This window comes from Octopus sinensis, linkage group LG25 (genome assembly GCF_006345805.1).
Source record: "Octopus sinensis linkage group LG25, ASM634580v1, whole genome shotgun sequence".
NCBI lineage: Eukaryota > Metazoa > Mollusca > Cephalopoda > Octopoda > Octopodidae > Octopus > Octopus sinensis.
Window position 1 is genome coordinate 26289277 of NC_043021.1, and position 16551 is coordinate 26305827.

At 35.8% G+C, this 16551-nt stretch overlaps 1 protein-coding gene and 1 long non-coding RNA gene across 3 annotated transcripts in view; one reads left to right on the forward strand and one right to left on the reverse strand.

Annotated features, from left to right (window-relative positions):
* LOC118767928 overlaps window positions 1-12956 on the reverse strand; it is a 19077-nt gene extending 6121 nt beyond the window's left edge. The window contains exons 1-2 of the long non-coding RNA XR_005003840.1: window positions 12946-12956; window positions 8931-8937 (exon numbers count right to left, since the gene is read on the reverse strand). This is a non-coding gene — a long non-coding RNA (uncharacterized LOC118767928). The remainder of the gene's footprint in view (window positions 1-8930; window positions 8938-12945) is intronic.
* The window catches only part of LOC115224424 (PHD finger protein 21A-like), a 74932-nt gene extending 59491 nt beyond the window's left edge, over window positions 1-15441 (forward strand). For both annotated transcript variants that reach the window (XM_029795323.2, XM_036513348.1), the window contains exons 11-15: window positions 1921-2030; window positions 4590-4736; window positions 5234-5303; window positions 7095-7198; window positions 10212-15441. In XM_029795323.2, the coding sequence (XP_029651183.1) occupies window positions 1921-2030; window positions 4590-4736; window positions 5234-5303; window positions 7095-7198; window positions 10212-10310 (530 nt within the window). In that variant the 3' untranslated portion in view covers window positions 10311-15441. The remainder of the gene's footprint in view (window positions 1-1920; window positions 2031-4589; window positions 4737-5233; window positions 5304-7094; window positions 7199-10211) is intronic.
* The last annotated feature ends 1110 nt before the right edge of the window (window positions 15442-16551 follow it).

Sequence of the window (16551 nt, forward strand, 5' to 3'; positions counted from 1 at the left end):
GAAAAAATATGAAAGACATGGTGTATAATTTTTTGGTGCCGGGGTTCCTTGAGACATATAATCTATTTTAAGGGTTACACGCAGGTAAAAAGATTGAGAAACACTGCCCTATACCAAATATTGTTTTATGTGGACTGTCCAACCCCTACAAGCATGGAAAAGCATTAAAACAACAATGGTGATGTCCCCTCATATTGGCCGTGGCTTTAGCTTTATATAATTTGCATGTTTTATATGAACTCAAATTGTATTGTTTTATGTGTTAACCTTTTAGCATTTAAACTGGCCACATCCAGTAAAAATATTCTACCTGTTTTATATTCAGACTGGCCATATCTGGCCTCTCACACTTACCCTAAAATGTCATTGTAAAAATAAACCATCACATCATTGAAATCTCAAAGCTACAAGATAATACCTGATTAATTCAAAACAATGTGAATAAATAAGGATTATTTTTAGAGAATTATATGAATGCTAATGGGTTAACACGGGTGTGAGTAGTATCCTGCAAGTGTTATTAGGGAGACTAGCATCCGGTCCAGTGATTAGGGATTTATCCCAGGTTTGCTTAACACCATTAGAAAGTGGTGTTGAACAGGTATGGCCACACAGATTCAGTCATGGTTTATGACTAAAGTGGTGGGACAACTCAGAATCACTCAACAGATACAGGATGATGGAATGACACATTAGAAGGAACTAAAAAGCATACCAGAAATACGGTGTACCTGTGCTTGCTCAGCTGGAGACATTTTAATTACGGGTTTGTAAGTTGGAACCCTAAAATGCTGCAGGTGTCTTCAGATAAGTTATGTAATGAATCTTTGTTGGTAGAAGGAAAATCTGACAAAATTGATTTGCTAACACATGCAAACGTTAAAATAATGACAATGCTTGTTGTTGTTGTTGTTGTGGATGCACGTGGCTTAGTGGTTAGGGTGTTGAACTCACAGTCATAAGATTGTGGTTTCAATCCCTGGACCAGGTGATGCATTGTGTTCTTGAGCAAAAACACTTAGGGGTGGCGACCTAGCAGAATTGCTTGCACCCCAAGCAATCCTGAGTGGTATTTCACCTGTCTTTACATTGTGGGTTCAAATTCTGCTGAAGCCAACTTTGCCTTTTGTCCTTACCGTATCCAGTCCATTGTAAACTGCTTAACTAACAAAAGAATGATTCATAAGAGATGGATTAGATAGTTACAACTAATAATGTAGGTTTAATTCATCACCATTCAATGTCTGTGTTCCATGCCAGCATGGGTTGGATGCTTTGACAAGATCCCGTGTATCCAAGAATTGCATCAAGCTCCAGTATCTGTTTTGGTGTGCTTTCTACAGCTGGGTGCTTCTCCTAACGCCAACTATTTTATGGCATGGGGTGGGTTCGTATTTATGTGCCATCTGCACTATTATGGTTGTCATACAGCTTGCAGAGCTACAAACTTAGAGACAGGGGTCGGCTTCATGCTAGTGGACAAGGGGATTGAACCATGAGAATGAGGTAGGGGTGTAGGCTCTTGTAAAGGACCTGCATGGCTACTCACATCTTGTAGAAGAAGGGGAAAGGAAAATGGGCAGGAGAAGTTGCAAGAGATAGCAATGAGGTGCCTAGGTGGTCCCCCACATGGCACAAGGTGAGTTGATGAATCAGTTTACAAGGGAAGGAGAGAAGAAGCAGGCCTAAGTCAGGATGGTAAGGGATCAGTCACTATAACATTAAGGGAGAACACAACTGTGCAATAAGCAATGACCTGTACTCAGGCCAAATAGTTGTCTTTAAGAGTTTTGTTGCCATGGTAATGTTATGCAGGTTTAAACTCGAGTTTCCATAGGTCAATACACCTGAGAAACGTTTTATAATTTTGTTTTGTTGTGGTTAAAGACAGTAAAGGTTCGTTGTCTTAAATATTTACAGGTCGCCCACCAAAACATGGCACATCTCCAACCAACAGTCGTCCAGGTACTCCAGATAGTTCTGACAGTAATGCCAGTATCAAGAATGGTATTGTAAATGGCTCGTCTGATGTAAGTATTGCAACAGTTTCTCAATCACAGTTTTCACTTATTTGAAATCATATCTCTACGCAGTGTTATGGATGAAGTACGTCACTCTATTTGATTTAGAATTATTTTCCATTTGATTGATATCACAATGGACTTAGGACAGTTGTTTTTTGAGATAGCTTTTGTCATCTCAGTTTTAACAAAACCAAAACATGGAGTTTGCAGTTGATTGCTTCATCATCATCATCATTTAACGTCCATGTTCCATGCTAGCATGGGTAGGAGAGTTTCACAAGAGGCAACCAGGCCGAAGCCTGCACCAGACTTCTGTGGCTGTTTTGGCAGGATTTTTACAGCTGGATACCCTTCCTAACACCAACCGTTCAGTAGGGTGGAGTCAGTGCTTTTTGTGTGGAACAAGCACAGGTGAAGTGAGTAGGGCTTTTTATGTGGCACAAGCACAGGTGAGGTCAGTTTTGGCAAGGTTTTCACAGCTGGATGCCCTTCTGAACACCAAACCACTTTACAGTGTGGACTGGGTGCTTTTAAGTTGCACCTGCACTGAGAGGGTCACCAAGTACTTGCAAGACGAAAACTTTTAAGAGGGGCGGAGGCGATGATGAAAAGGTTATAGTGACACCGATACAGGAGTCTTGCTGGAGAGAGAAAGGGATGAAGACAGAAAGAGGTGTGCCACCACAAAGAAAATATTTGGTTGCTCAACCTGAAGGAAGTGCGGGAGAAGGAGAGAGTGGGAGACCACAGGATGGAGATGGTGGCAACATGCCAGGCATGCTCACAAGGAACGGGGGTCAGAGTATAACTGAGATGGTTGCTAAAAGTGATTTGCTTGTGTCTGTATTTATTATGGGTTATACTACTTCACTTTATTAAGAGGTATCATACTCTGATTTATGCCTTAACTCTTTAGCATTTACACCGGCTATATCTGGTTCAAAATATCCTACTCAGATCCAACCTCCCAGTCCCAGATCAGGGGTCTGCCTCCCTCGTATGAGAGGCATTGATTCTTGTAAAGTCATGACAAAGTTTAATAATAGTTTGATAGTAAAATAGAATGTTACACTTAGTAAAGGCAAGTTGATTTGATGCTGAACAAAATTCTGGTCACTGAGACACTCAGTTCACAAGTGACTGAGTCTACTTGGCCTTAACCTTTTGACATTTAAACTGACCATTTCCAGCCCAAGTATTCTCTTTGATCAGGTCCAACCTCTCACACCCATCGTACAATGTCTCCTAAAAATAAACAATCACATCTTCAAAAGCTCAAAGCTACAAGATAATGCAGGATTAATTCAAAACAATGTGAATAAATAAGCATTGCATGAAAGAGAGTAGTCTGAATACTAAAGGATTAAAACTTGTGAAAGAGAGAGAGGGAGATTTAGCTGCCACATGGAGCAGGTCATTCAGGCACATGGAAGCTCCTTTGCTTGTTTGTGAACATGGAAGTCATGTGATATAATGTTGTTGTGAATTATTTGGTTTTTAAAACCTGATTTCTTTTGTATCCCACACCGCTTCCACCTTTTTTTGTTGTTATTTGTGAGGTTACTTTTATCAAAGTTATGAACTCTATGTTTTATCATTTGCCTAAACTGGCAAATCAAGTCAGTGAACCAGTAACTTAATAATATACAACCAATCTTGATACAAACTGAAAAAAAAAAAAGACAGACAGAAACATCAAGAAAATTTGGTTTTCTACCACTGAAAATATTTACTGGAAAGACAATTATTGGTTCTAACACAAATTTAGAAAGTATACAATAGAAATGTAAATTATTAAGTTGCTAGTTTTCTCATTAAGGCAGAAACTCATAAAGATTATATATAATACAGACATTTGTACTTATTTTGATAAAAACCAAATGAAAGTGGTAGTAAAAATCACCACACAGCATATGAAATAATAAACTCCATATTTTAGAATATTTAATGTGACCAATTTTGGTGGTTGAAAAGTAAAATTATAAACATCACATTTGACCTAACTATGCTGCAAAACCTCCCTATCTTTTCTTTATGGTGTGTGTGTGTGTGTGTGTGTGCAGCTCCAGAACTAAAAAACTTGATGCCATGTTTTTTGCATTGTTTAATATTCTGAATTGCTGAACTAATTTTGCCTTTTGTTGCTCTGACTCAATAAAACAACTATAGGAGAGTTAATTAAATTAAGTATGGCCTGTTCTAAAAATTGGTATTTTAATCAAAGCTATTTAATTAGCATAAAGTTGGCAGAAACGGTGCAGCACTGAACTACATTCCTTACAGTATTTGGTTCCATCCAGTTACCTCCCTCTGCATTCTGTGTTCACATTCTACCATGGTCGACATGGCTTTGTATCCCTTTAGGGTACTAAAATAAGTACCAGTTGTTTGCTGGGATGAAAGTAACACTCTACACATAGTTAAAAGAAATTAATACTGTATATAAAAAAAAACAAAAAAACTTTCAAATTAAATTGATATTTCAGAATAAATCCAACACATTTTAATGCTTGAAACTATGACATTGTTCTCTAATTGAAATCTCATTTTATGTTTTAACAACAGGATATCCATGATGGTCTTTGCTTTGTATGCCAAAAAGCTGGCCGATTATTGATCTGTGATGGCTGTGGTATGGCATATCACCCTACTTGTTTAGAACCTCCTGTTGCTACTTTTCCTAATGGTCCTTGGAGGTGTTACAAATGTCAGGTATAACTTGGTTTCTGTTCTTTGTTTATATATTTATATATATACACACACATGCATATATACATATATATATATATATACATCAAATATTGATAATAATTTCTCTGGTTTTGTGTTCAAAGATCAAAAAAGTGCTGGATTAGTAAAAGCACACAAATTCGTGGATGAATCTCCATCAACTTTGACAATGAGGATTCAGTTGTTTGATCGACTGAATTTTTTGCTCATTATTTTTGTCTTGATTTAAAATTATCCTCAAGTAATCATATATTTGCAGAAAATTATCTTTGGATATTATCTTCATTAAAATTTCTTATTTGTCACTTTTTAGCTTTAAACAGTTTAATTAACATTAAGCACAGAGTTTATGTCTGCACTTGATTGGTTCGGAGGTAGTTTTCTAGTTACTCCCTGCATAGAGTATGCTGCAGTTTCACTTTCGATGTAGGTGTGCCATCAAATCCCTTCATATTATGTAAAAATATGTCTAATTACAGAATGAAAAGAACTCAACAGGTGGGTCAGTGACGTTGGATATAGTACACAATTATATCATCAATAAAACTGGTGAGTATTGATTTCTGTCTTCTGGTATCTATTGGGGGGGGGGGTAAGAGTTTTATGGATGAACTTATTGCATACAGGGCTCAGGTGCATTGTAACATATCAGAAAAGGTTAAAAGTGGGGATAGAATGCCAACAGATTAGTCAAGTAAAGGACTACAATGAAAGCTAGAAATACAAGTACAGTACACAAAATGAAACACAGAAAGATGGAAGAATGAATGAAAAGAGTCAGAGGCTGCTAAATGTATTAAAGACCAAGATTACGTTGTCTGGTGAACTGCTGCTTGTTGCATCAGCAGTGTCGGACTGCTCATGAAAGGGCCTGTGAATAATATCCCATTAACAACACTATTTTCTACAGCTGGATCCCCCTCCCTGTTTCCATCCGAGGTAATATCCCACCCACCCACCCACCGTCCTGCCCAGACATGTTTTCACAGAACATTGCAAATGAACAACACTGCTTGTATGACGGTGGCACACTCCCAACTATCATATAATGCCAAGACAAGGAACCACAAGCACACACACACAGAGGCTTCTTTCATTTCCCATCTACCGAATCCACTCCTATGACTTTGGTCATTTGAGGGGCTGCTATAGTAGGAGACTCTTACCTAAGGTGCCCCACAGTGGGACTGAACCTGATACCTTGTGGTTGGCGAGCAAACTTCTTAACTACACACAGCCATCAATAAAGAGAATCAGTGGCCACACAAAACTAGACCATTCACACATGGCAGATAAGATGGCACCGTGTTCCTGTTACCTAATCAAATCCTTGTCGTATCAAGCAGGGATCCCTAACTGCCTAGCCATGGATCTTTATTATTTCTGTTGGATCTTTATTATTTCTGTTTTATATGTAATAAATTATATATTATGCACTTTTATTGTGTTTTGTTATGCAATGATTCCTTGGTCTGTGGATAAACTGTCTGTCATGAAACCAGTCCATGGTACAAAAAAGGTTGTGGGGCTGTTGATACAGAGTATCAAAAAGCTCATCTAGGTGTAGTGTAGAGTCCGCTTGAAAGGGCTTGTCACTTCCAACAATTTACCTTGATACGTGCCCCTTAACATGTTGGGTTATAGGTTAGTTGAGCTAGCAAGATAGCCTCCCTGTGGTCACCTAACCTCCTGGGAATAGCAGCTATGTCTGATACTAGCAGTATCACCCAGCGTTGCTCGGGTTTGTTTCAAACCTTTAGAATTGGAATTTTTGAAACGTAAAAATTTTGCATTATGTAGCTTGTTATTCTCTTTAAGTGAACATTTTTCTGGTTGAAATACACCGCAAAATGGCGACACAGCAGTCAAAAAATCGTAAAAAAATAGGGATTTTCATAGAAAAAAAAGCATCTCTTTGATGTAAATAATTTTTGGTGTTAACATGGTCCGATTTGAATTTTTTCTTATACGGAATGAAGAGCAAGCCTTCTTCTATCATACTCTCAATTTTGGTCAACTTGTGCCGCAGGGTCTGAGGAGATAGTGTTAGTTGAAGGCTGCCATATACAGACAACTTCAGCTTTATATAGAGAGAGATTATAGTGGTACCAAGCTGTAAAAAGAATGACACATTGGAAAGAGAAAAAGTAGGCTTACTTCAGCAATGGATTGAACCCTGTGAAGGTCTCAACTCCCCTGTATTTTTACCTTTGAAATTTGAAATATCTTTTCATGGTACATTTTTGGCACAGATTAATTTCTGTGATGTAAAAATCAGAGAGAGTTTTTTTGTTTTTTTTGTTTTTGTTTTGATATTTTTCATTTTTATATTTTTAACAGCCAAAGATGAAGAAAGAAAAAAACTACAAAGAAGAAATACAGAATTAAATAATGAACGAATACAGTTAGAAACAAATACGAAACAACTTTCCCAATCATTATATGTATGTATTTTATGTATAACTTATCAGTATTTTTCTAACTGTCAGTCTGTTCTTTCATCCATTAATTCTGCTCCTTGATCCAAGTGTTTTTAGAGTACATTTCGGATCTTTTCAGTTTGACCGGCAGTTTTTTAAAATAATTTCCACGTAACTAAACACTTTTAAAATTCGTATACTGGTAGAATATGTTTATAAAACATCTTTTTCTTTTGGCTTTATTGACAAAATTCAATAGTTTGTAAGATATTTGTTGTTTTTTTTCTTCAATTTCTACAATTTCAACCGATCAATGACGTCTATTGAGGTGAAAACATTCTGTGCCATATGAATATGTCCCTCGTTTAAGAAACAGATTGGGTTTATTTACATTTCTGAAGAAAAAAAGATACCCTTGCCCCCACCCCTAACCCTAACCCTAAAACATATTGAATTGCAATAGATCGATACTAGGGTCATAATTATGGGTGACAATTCCATATGACACCGCTAGAAAAAACTGCTGTTCAAACCGAAAAGATCCTACATTTCTTCTAGATTAAAACCGACAGCAACTCTTTATTATCTCCCCTGATCGAATTAACCTCAACACAAATGAGCTGATAGGATTAACCCTGGAATGGTATTTATTTCATCGCCTCTTTCAGGGTTTGAACTCTGAATGTAGAGGAACTACACTTCTTTCCCTCTACAGCCTTTAATTAATAATCAGATCAGGACATTGCACAGAAGTTAGAAATCCCGCTGCAACAACAGGAAAATACCAGTTAGGACTGGATTCGAAGATGTTTGCCAGTAACACAAGATATTTTATGGATATCTCACTGCCTTTTTCCAAGGGACAGCTCTGCAAAATAGGGAATCCCTGGTTATGTTACAGCGCTGCCTTTAATTCTGATTGCATGCTGGCTGTGTTCATTGAATTCAGGTCAGACAACAAAAGTCATCGTCATTTAACGTCCATTTTCCCATGCCTGCATGGGTTAGATGGAATCTGTTGAGGCAGATTTTCTAGAGATGAATGCCCTTCTTGTCCCTGGCCCTTGTCTATTTCCAAGCAAGATATCATTTCCAGTGATGATACTTACAGTCATCATGACAGGCTTCTTTCAGTTTCCTTCTGCTGACAAGGCTTTGCTTGGCCCAGGGCTGTAGTAGAAGACACTTGTCCAAAGTGTTGCATTGTGGGATTGAATTTGAGAGTTCGTTGTTAGGAATTAAGCTTAAGCCTCATAAAAGGGGTTTTTTTTTTTAACAGACAGGGGTTCGGTTTTAAGGAGTTAAGGAGAGAAGTATCTCTCTAGATGGAAGCATTAGCCTGGCTCTGCAAAGGTTCCAGTTGATTCCACCAATGGAACAGACTGCTTATGGAATTAATGTGCAAGTGGTTGAGTACTCCACAGACACACACACACTCTTGATGTAGTTCTAAGAGAGATTCAGCAGGACACAGAATGTGGAAAAGCTGGCCCCCTTCTGAATTACAGGTACGACTCATTTTTGCCAGCTGAGTGGAATGGAGCAGTGTGGAATGAAGTGTCTTGCTCAAGAGTACAACACACTGCTGGGTATTGAACTCACAACCTTATGATTGTGAACTGAATATCCTAAACACTAAACCCCACACCTGCACAGAGACATTGAGCTATCATAGGTAACACTCCCAAATGGTCTGGCATCATCATCATCATCGTTGTCATTTAACATCTGATTTCCATGCTGGCATGGGTTGGACGGTTTGACTGAGGTCTGGAGAACCAGTGGCCGCACCAGGCTTCAATCTGATCTGGCAAGGTTTCTACAGGTGGATGCCCTTCCTAATGCCAACCAAAAGTGTAGTGGATGCTTTTTACGTGCTACTGGCACGGGAACCAGTCAGGCAGACCTGGCATTGATCAAGTTCAGGTGATGCTTTTTATGTGCCACCGCAACAGGAGCCAATTGGTGGGTACTGGCATCGACCACATTCAGATGATGAATTTTACGTGCCACCGGAACAGGAGCTATTCAGGGGGCACTTGGTTTTACTTGACTTAACGGGTCTTCTTAAGTATATCATATCACCCAATGCATCAAGGGTACTTTTAAATGGGCCAGACATGCAACACTGGCTGTGACCTCACTTTAGTTTCTGGGTCTTCTCAATCACAGCATATGTCCAAAGGTCTCGGTCTCCTGTCATTGCCTCTGTGAGGCCCAATGTTTGATGGTCATGCTTCACCACCTCATCCCAGGGTGTGGCACTTCCTCACATAGGTGTCCTCATCCATACGTAGCACATGACCACACCAGTGCAGTCGTCTCTCTTGCTCAAGATGCTTCTTATGTCCAACTTCTCTCTCAGGGCACTCACACTCTGTTGTGTATGCACGCTGACATTACACATCCAGCAGATCACACTAGCTTCATTTCTTTCAAGCCTACAAATGTCCTCAGCAGTCATGGCCTATGTTTCACTGCCGTTCCATGTTAAATTCATGGAGATGTCAACACACCAGCATCAGTTGTCAAGTGATGTTGAGGTACAAATACAGACACACAAATGTACACACAAACACACATATATACATATATATATATATATATATATATATACACACATATATAGACGCTAAATGATGAAAAAAAATGACATATATATATATACACACACACACACACATATATATATATATATATTCACATATATATATATTCACATATATACGACGGGCTTCTTTCAATTTCCATCTACCAAATCAACTCACAAGGGTTTGGCTAGCCCGAGGCTATAGTAGAAGACACTTGCCCAAGGTGCCACGCAGTGGGACTGAACCCAGAACCATGTGGTTGGTAGGCAAGCTACTTACCACACAGCCACTCCTATGCCTTCTTACTTTCTCTTTTTAACTGGCAATTATTTCCCTTATGAAATAGAGTTTATTTCTTTTATTGTATGTATTTTATTATTTGCCTGGTGTATTACCTGATGTCTAATTGCCTTTCCTTTCTCTCTTCTTTTTCCTTACCTTTCTAGCAATGTATTCAACAGAAACAAGAATTAATGAACACAAACAAAAAAGTACAGCAGTCTGCAGACAATATAAATAACTTCCTGCAAATATTCCAGTCTTGACTGCTACTCCCTTGTAAATAATGAACTTCCAAACACATTGTACATACTTTCAACTCACAAAGTAGTTCTCTTTGAGAAAGAGGACTTCACTCAACAGCCTACAATCTTAGCAGCTCAACAGTCCATTCTTCTCTTGTCTTTTTGACGACAACAGATTTCCGCTGTTGTTTGGAACGGTCTTTAATCATCTAACGATGATTATCATGTTGCATGATCAACGACCCTATTTGCGTGCTGCTGTGTTGTTCAGGGGAACAGTAACGTTGAAAGTAACCATTTTTTGTTTTGTTTTTGTTGTTTTTTGTTTTTTTTAATTTTATTATATATATTTTTTTTAAAAAAGAAAATGAGATAGAAAGTGGGGATAATAATAATAATAATAATTCATTATTTCAGGCAGGTCTTCAGGGGCTAGAGAAGTATCCAGTAGGCTTTTATTATTATTATTATTTTTTTTAAAGGCATTCATCAACAAAATGATTTAAATACAGCTTCAATTTTTTTTTTTTTATTAATTAAAGAGAAAATGTTGGAAAAGAAAAAGGAAGTTTCACAAAGAGTCACCTGACCGTTTTTAAAGTTTCTCTCAGCGCAAGTGAAAAAAAGATTATAACCAGTAAAATACAATTGACAGCTGTATTTGTTAAAACACACACACACACACACACACACACACAATTTGTTTACAGAATTTGGGGGTTGGGTAGCTGTTACTGTCCTTTATCAATCTACCCTGGAAAATTTGGCTGATTTAAACATTATTTCATTATTTTATTCTACCACTTTTCCTTGTCTGCTTCTGATTGTCTCTGAAAACAGACACGTATTTCACACATTAAGCCAAAACTACTTTCTCCCCTTCATTCTCCCTCCCTCCCTCTCTCTTTCTCTGAGAGTCACCAAAAAATAAGTTTTTCAATGTTTTTACTTCATTATCTCCTTTTAAATTCTCTTGTAAAGCTTACTTATGCATGGGTGTGAATGTGGTCTTTTTTATCAATTTTTTTCATTTTTAAGCTCTTAACCCTATTTGCATCCATTCAGTCATTTCTTGTTCCTTATTTCATTGGTTACTTTTTACTCTTTAAACACATCACTGCTAGTAACTATCATTACTAAAAATAATACTAGTAGTTGTAGTAGTAGTAGTAATAATAATAATAATAATAATAATAACCAGCTGGCAACTTAGTTAAACTTAATACTTTTTTTTTTTATTGTTGCAGTCAGTCGGCTTCAGTTTTCTTTCTCTTCATCTTCGCAATACAACTTGGTCAGCTTCTCACCAAAACAATTCCATACTTCATCCTCCACCCCCACCCCCCATCCTAGCACCTTTTTTTTTATCATTGAATTTTTTACTCAGCAGACAAAAGGATGATTTTGGCATCTCCAATGTGATAGATAAGAAGCAAAGAGCCAAATTAATTCTACATCTAGAACCAAGTAGTAGAAGTAGTAGTAATAATAATAATAATAATGATAATAATAATAATAAAGTATTTGATTTTTCTCCCTTTACACATTAATTATCTGAAAAACTTTATAAGTTCAGTTCCTGATGAAGAAAAGAAGAAAAAAGAAACCAAAACGAATTGTTGAAACATTGAATCGGGTTCTTTTGTGAAGACCCAGAATTTTTTTTTCTTTTTTTAATATATAATGGAACACCTTCAGTTGCCTAAACTCAAGAACAGTCTGTTGCCATGATATAAATTCCTTATTTGTAAATCCATTTGCTAAAAGCAATAACTGATGGTCAACTGTTTTTGCTATTTAAAGAAGAAAAAGCAACAACAACAAAAAAAACGAGCAAAGTGTTTCATGTCTGTGATAATGTAATCTTTTGGGAATGAACTAGACCCCCCCACATCCATTTCTGCCTTTTCTCTCTCTCCCTCTCTCTCTCTCTCTCTCTCTCTATATATATATATATATATATATATATATATATGTAGACAGTAGAACTTTTCTGTTAGAATTTTCCAATGAAATATTCTCTCCTTCTGCATTGACTACATTTTCCCAAAATGATAAAAAAAAAAAGATTATGGTTATTTTATTCTTTTAATTTTGTATAAATTTTAACTCGTTAAACTTATTACTAGAAAAGTTGATTTCAACATACACATTCCTATTCGTCTCTTCCATTAATAGTTGTAACAATATTGAGTCGAGTGGTGAGTTCTCAGAAATGGTAAGACTACTGGACAGAATACCAGAATACCATTTAGTATTTAGCCTTATCGGTTTTGTCTCTTCTTTGTTCTCAACCCAACACTCAACACGGTTGACTTTGCCTTGTATCTCATTCTCGTGATTAATGGCTTAGCATTGTCCCTTCTCGACAAAATATTACCTTCTGCCCCTCAGAAGTGAAAATATTTCTTCATCTTTGCCTCTCTCTCCTACATACATACATAGAAATATTTTGGCTAGTAATGGCACATCTTCAATGTTTGTCCAAATATGTCACAAATTGTAGCTTTTATCAATATATGGTCAATTGTCTTAGAGAAATGCATTTTGTTTGCATAACCGAATTGATGTGTGTATTTCTGTAATAGTAATACAAATAAATGATACACATTTTGAAAAATGTTTAATAATAATAATGATAATGACCTTATTGTACCCAGTGCTCAGGTGTACTGCTGCTTATCAGAAAAAGGTAACCAAAACAGTCTATAAAATATGCCCTGGAAATGACCAATGAATAGGTTTTTAAAAAGGGGGATGAGAAGCATCAGATGTGTCGTTGACAAACTTCAGGAAGCATGGAAGTTCTGGAAGATGTAGTGTCCCAACAGCTAACAACAGGTAGTTTTTTTTTTCCATGCTTTTGTATATCCACACATGTATACGAGTATGTTAATATTATGGTACTAAGAGTACTCTCCCTTATTCCTCAGTTGCGACAGTGTCATTGGCGACAAAACTGAATTCTGAAATGCAAACTATATTTATATCAGTGATATGCGTGAGTAGTTATTGAAATGTAAGAAAACAAAGTGTGTAAAGCAAAGATAGAAAAAGGAAAGGGTGTGTTTGTGTATGTGTATATAGGTATGTACACTTATATATATAGGTACAGATAAAAATGAAGATAGGACGATACCAATACAAAATAGACAATTAGATAGATTAATAAATATATGCACAGATGGTCAGACTTAATACATAATATATTACATATTAAAATGCGCTAGGGGAAGTAACTCAAATGAAATGAACTTAGACAATTAAAATAAAGTATGTACTTGCTGTAATTTTTAATTCCCCGAGTTTTCTGTTTACGGAGAGAACAGGAATTTAAACCTGGTGGCAATTGGTAGAAACTCATAAAGAGGAGAGGAGACATGTAATGTAAATACTAGTCGATGTGTATAGGAATGTGTGTGTGTGTGCATTTGCAAACATCCTCATCATCATTTTATGTCCATTTTCCATTGTTGATGTGGATTGTGTCGTTTTGGTCAAGTCATTTCATATTCGAACTTACTGCTTTGCCTGATGTGACAAAGGCCCATATCTCAGTTTCGGAATGGTTTCTATGGCTGGATGCCCTTCCTAACAGCATCCACATCACAGAACATCTATACGTGTATGTATGAAAGAAAGCTCATTAGGGGACTCACTTTGATATAATCATCTTACTTTGTTGGGGTTTTTTTCCCTACTTATCATCTTAAAACGTTACACGTGTGTGTGTATGTATATATATATATATATACATACATGTTATAACTTTGTTTTATTAGCTTAGATATTCTTATTCCAGACATCCATCACCATTCTCTGGTGATTTTTCTTCTTTTTTTCTCTCCCTAATATCCTCGCTGGCTTTAGTTTATTATTTGCTGTTTTTGTTGGTTTCCAACACTATCGATGTTACTGTTTGTGCAAATCTGCTATATTACTAGGATAAATTATCCCATTCCTGGGTTTTTGTTGTGTTTTTAATATATATTTTCCTTCTATTTGATGGTTTGTCGCCCTCTGTATACAAGAATTAAGAATTTCAACTTTTCAATTCATCTTCCTGTAAAACTATTTTTAATTAGATTCTTAAATACATTTCAAAACAAATTACTTTAGAGACAAACTTGTCTTTGTGGAGTTGGATTATCTCTAGATATATTTGCAGATTTTCATCTTTGAAATTGAATTAAAAGTATTTGGTAAAAAGTTTCACCTTGTAAATAAGCATTAGATAATTGTTTAAGTACTGTAGAAATTAGCAATTACTGTACATTTGGACTCTAATGTTTCTGGATTTTTATTATTATTATTATTATTACTTTTAAGGCAATGAGCTGGCAGAATTGTTAGAGTGTCAGGAAAAATACTTTGCAGTATTTGTTTTGGCTCTTTACGTTTTGAGTTCAAATTCCTGTCAAGGTCATGCTTGCCTTTCATCCTTTTGGGGTTGGTAAAATAAAGAACCATTTCAACAGTAGGGTAGATGTAAATTGACTTACTTCCTTCCCTGAAATTCCTGGCCTTGTGCCAAAATTTGAAATCATTATTATTATTTTTATTTTTAATGGGGGAAGACTTTTTTTTTTTTTCATGAAAGTCAACATTTAGTCCATTTTGATAATTTCCATCCACTTTTAAATACCCACCCCCAACCACATCCACATACAAAACATCAAAATATTGTTCATATTTCAAATTTTCTATGTACAATCTTTTTTTTTTTTGTCTTTTTACATTTCTTTAATTATATTTAAAAAAATTATATATATATATTTAGATATATATATATATAAACATCTAAAAAAAAAAGAATTTTTTAACCAGAATTCTATAAAAGTCAAATCAAAATCTGAATATTAACGAGAAGAAAATTTATAGATTATTAACTTAATAATCAGTGTTAGGTATTTTTGGATACAAGTGTCAAGTCACTGAAATGGAGAAATATTATAAATTTGTGTCTTTTAGATCTTTATATATTTTTCAGTCCATTGTTTCTTTCTCTCCCTCTCCCCCCCCCCCCCCCTCTGTTTAATTTAAAACTTTTTTCCTTCCAAACTATTGAACGTATTTTTATGACGTGGTGCTATATCAAATTGGGTAGCATGAAAATACTGGTTGTAATAAAATAAAATAAAATAAAAATGAACAGAAATTGTACAACAGTGATGTGTGATTATGAAACAAGGCTTGCCCTAATTGTAGCAGATTTTATTTACTTTTTTTTTTATAGAAAACTAAGGTAAAAAATGACCTTGAAAACTTTTCTTTTTTGCAAATATGTTTCCTATAAAATTCTTCCTGCTTTTCCAAATGAAATATCACTTGCGTGATCACAATATTTAATCTCCACATGTTCCAAATCTTCCTTAAAATTAATTCCTTCCCATTTTCTTTTCATATTTTTAATATTATATTTTTAACCATTTATTACATACATAACACACTCACACATGTATATGTAAGTGTTTGCATATATACAAGTATATATATATATGTAGGCATTCATACACTTACAGCTGTACCCCTATACAAAGAGATCTCTTCAAACCCTGCCTAGAATTCTCATAGATGTCACTTTTTAGAGGATGTCACTTATTATTCTCCTCACTTCAATTTCTCCTTCATAAATTGTTTTTCCATCTTTTTTTCTTTTCTCAAACCATAAAACGATAAAATATCAAAATGGATTTATACAAAGAAACAAACTGTCAGACAATTCTTTGAATAGCCATCTTGTTTTCATTTGTGCTGTTTCCATTTTCTTTTTCTTTCTTTCTTTCCTTTTTTTTTAGCCAGTGATGGTCAATTTGGTCCATAATGTGTGTGTGTGTCTGTCTGTGGGTATGTCTGTGTGTCAGTCTGCTTGATGCTGTACAGCTACCAAATTGTTCTTAATGCCCCACTCCACCCCACCCCCACTTGCTGTCCTTAGAAGTAGCTGCAGTCCCAGCAACAGACAAGGATGATTTTAATCAAATAAAAAGAATAAATAAACTCTTTAATTAACAATGAAGACAATTTTCTGAGCACACCCAGTGCCTTCCTCCTTTTTTTCCATTTTCTGGGTTGTCTTTAAGAAGAAAAAAAAATAATAATAAAAAATGTAAAATAAATGTCAGCTCAGTACAAAAAAAGACCCCTTAAAGGTTGTGGATAGCATTCTTATGCTAAAGATTTGGCAACTGGCCATGAATTAATTTTGCTGCTAGACAAATACTCTCTCTCTTTCCTCCTCTCTCTTTCTCTCTCTCTCTCT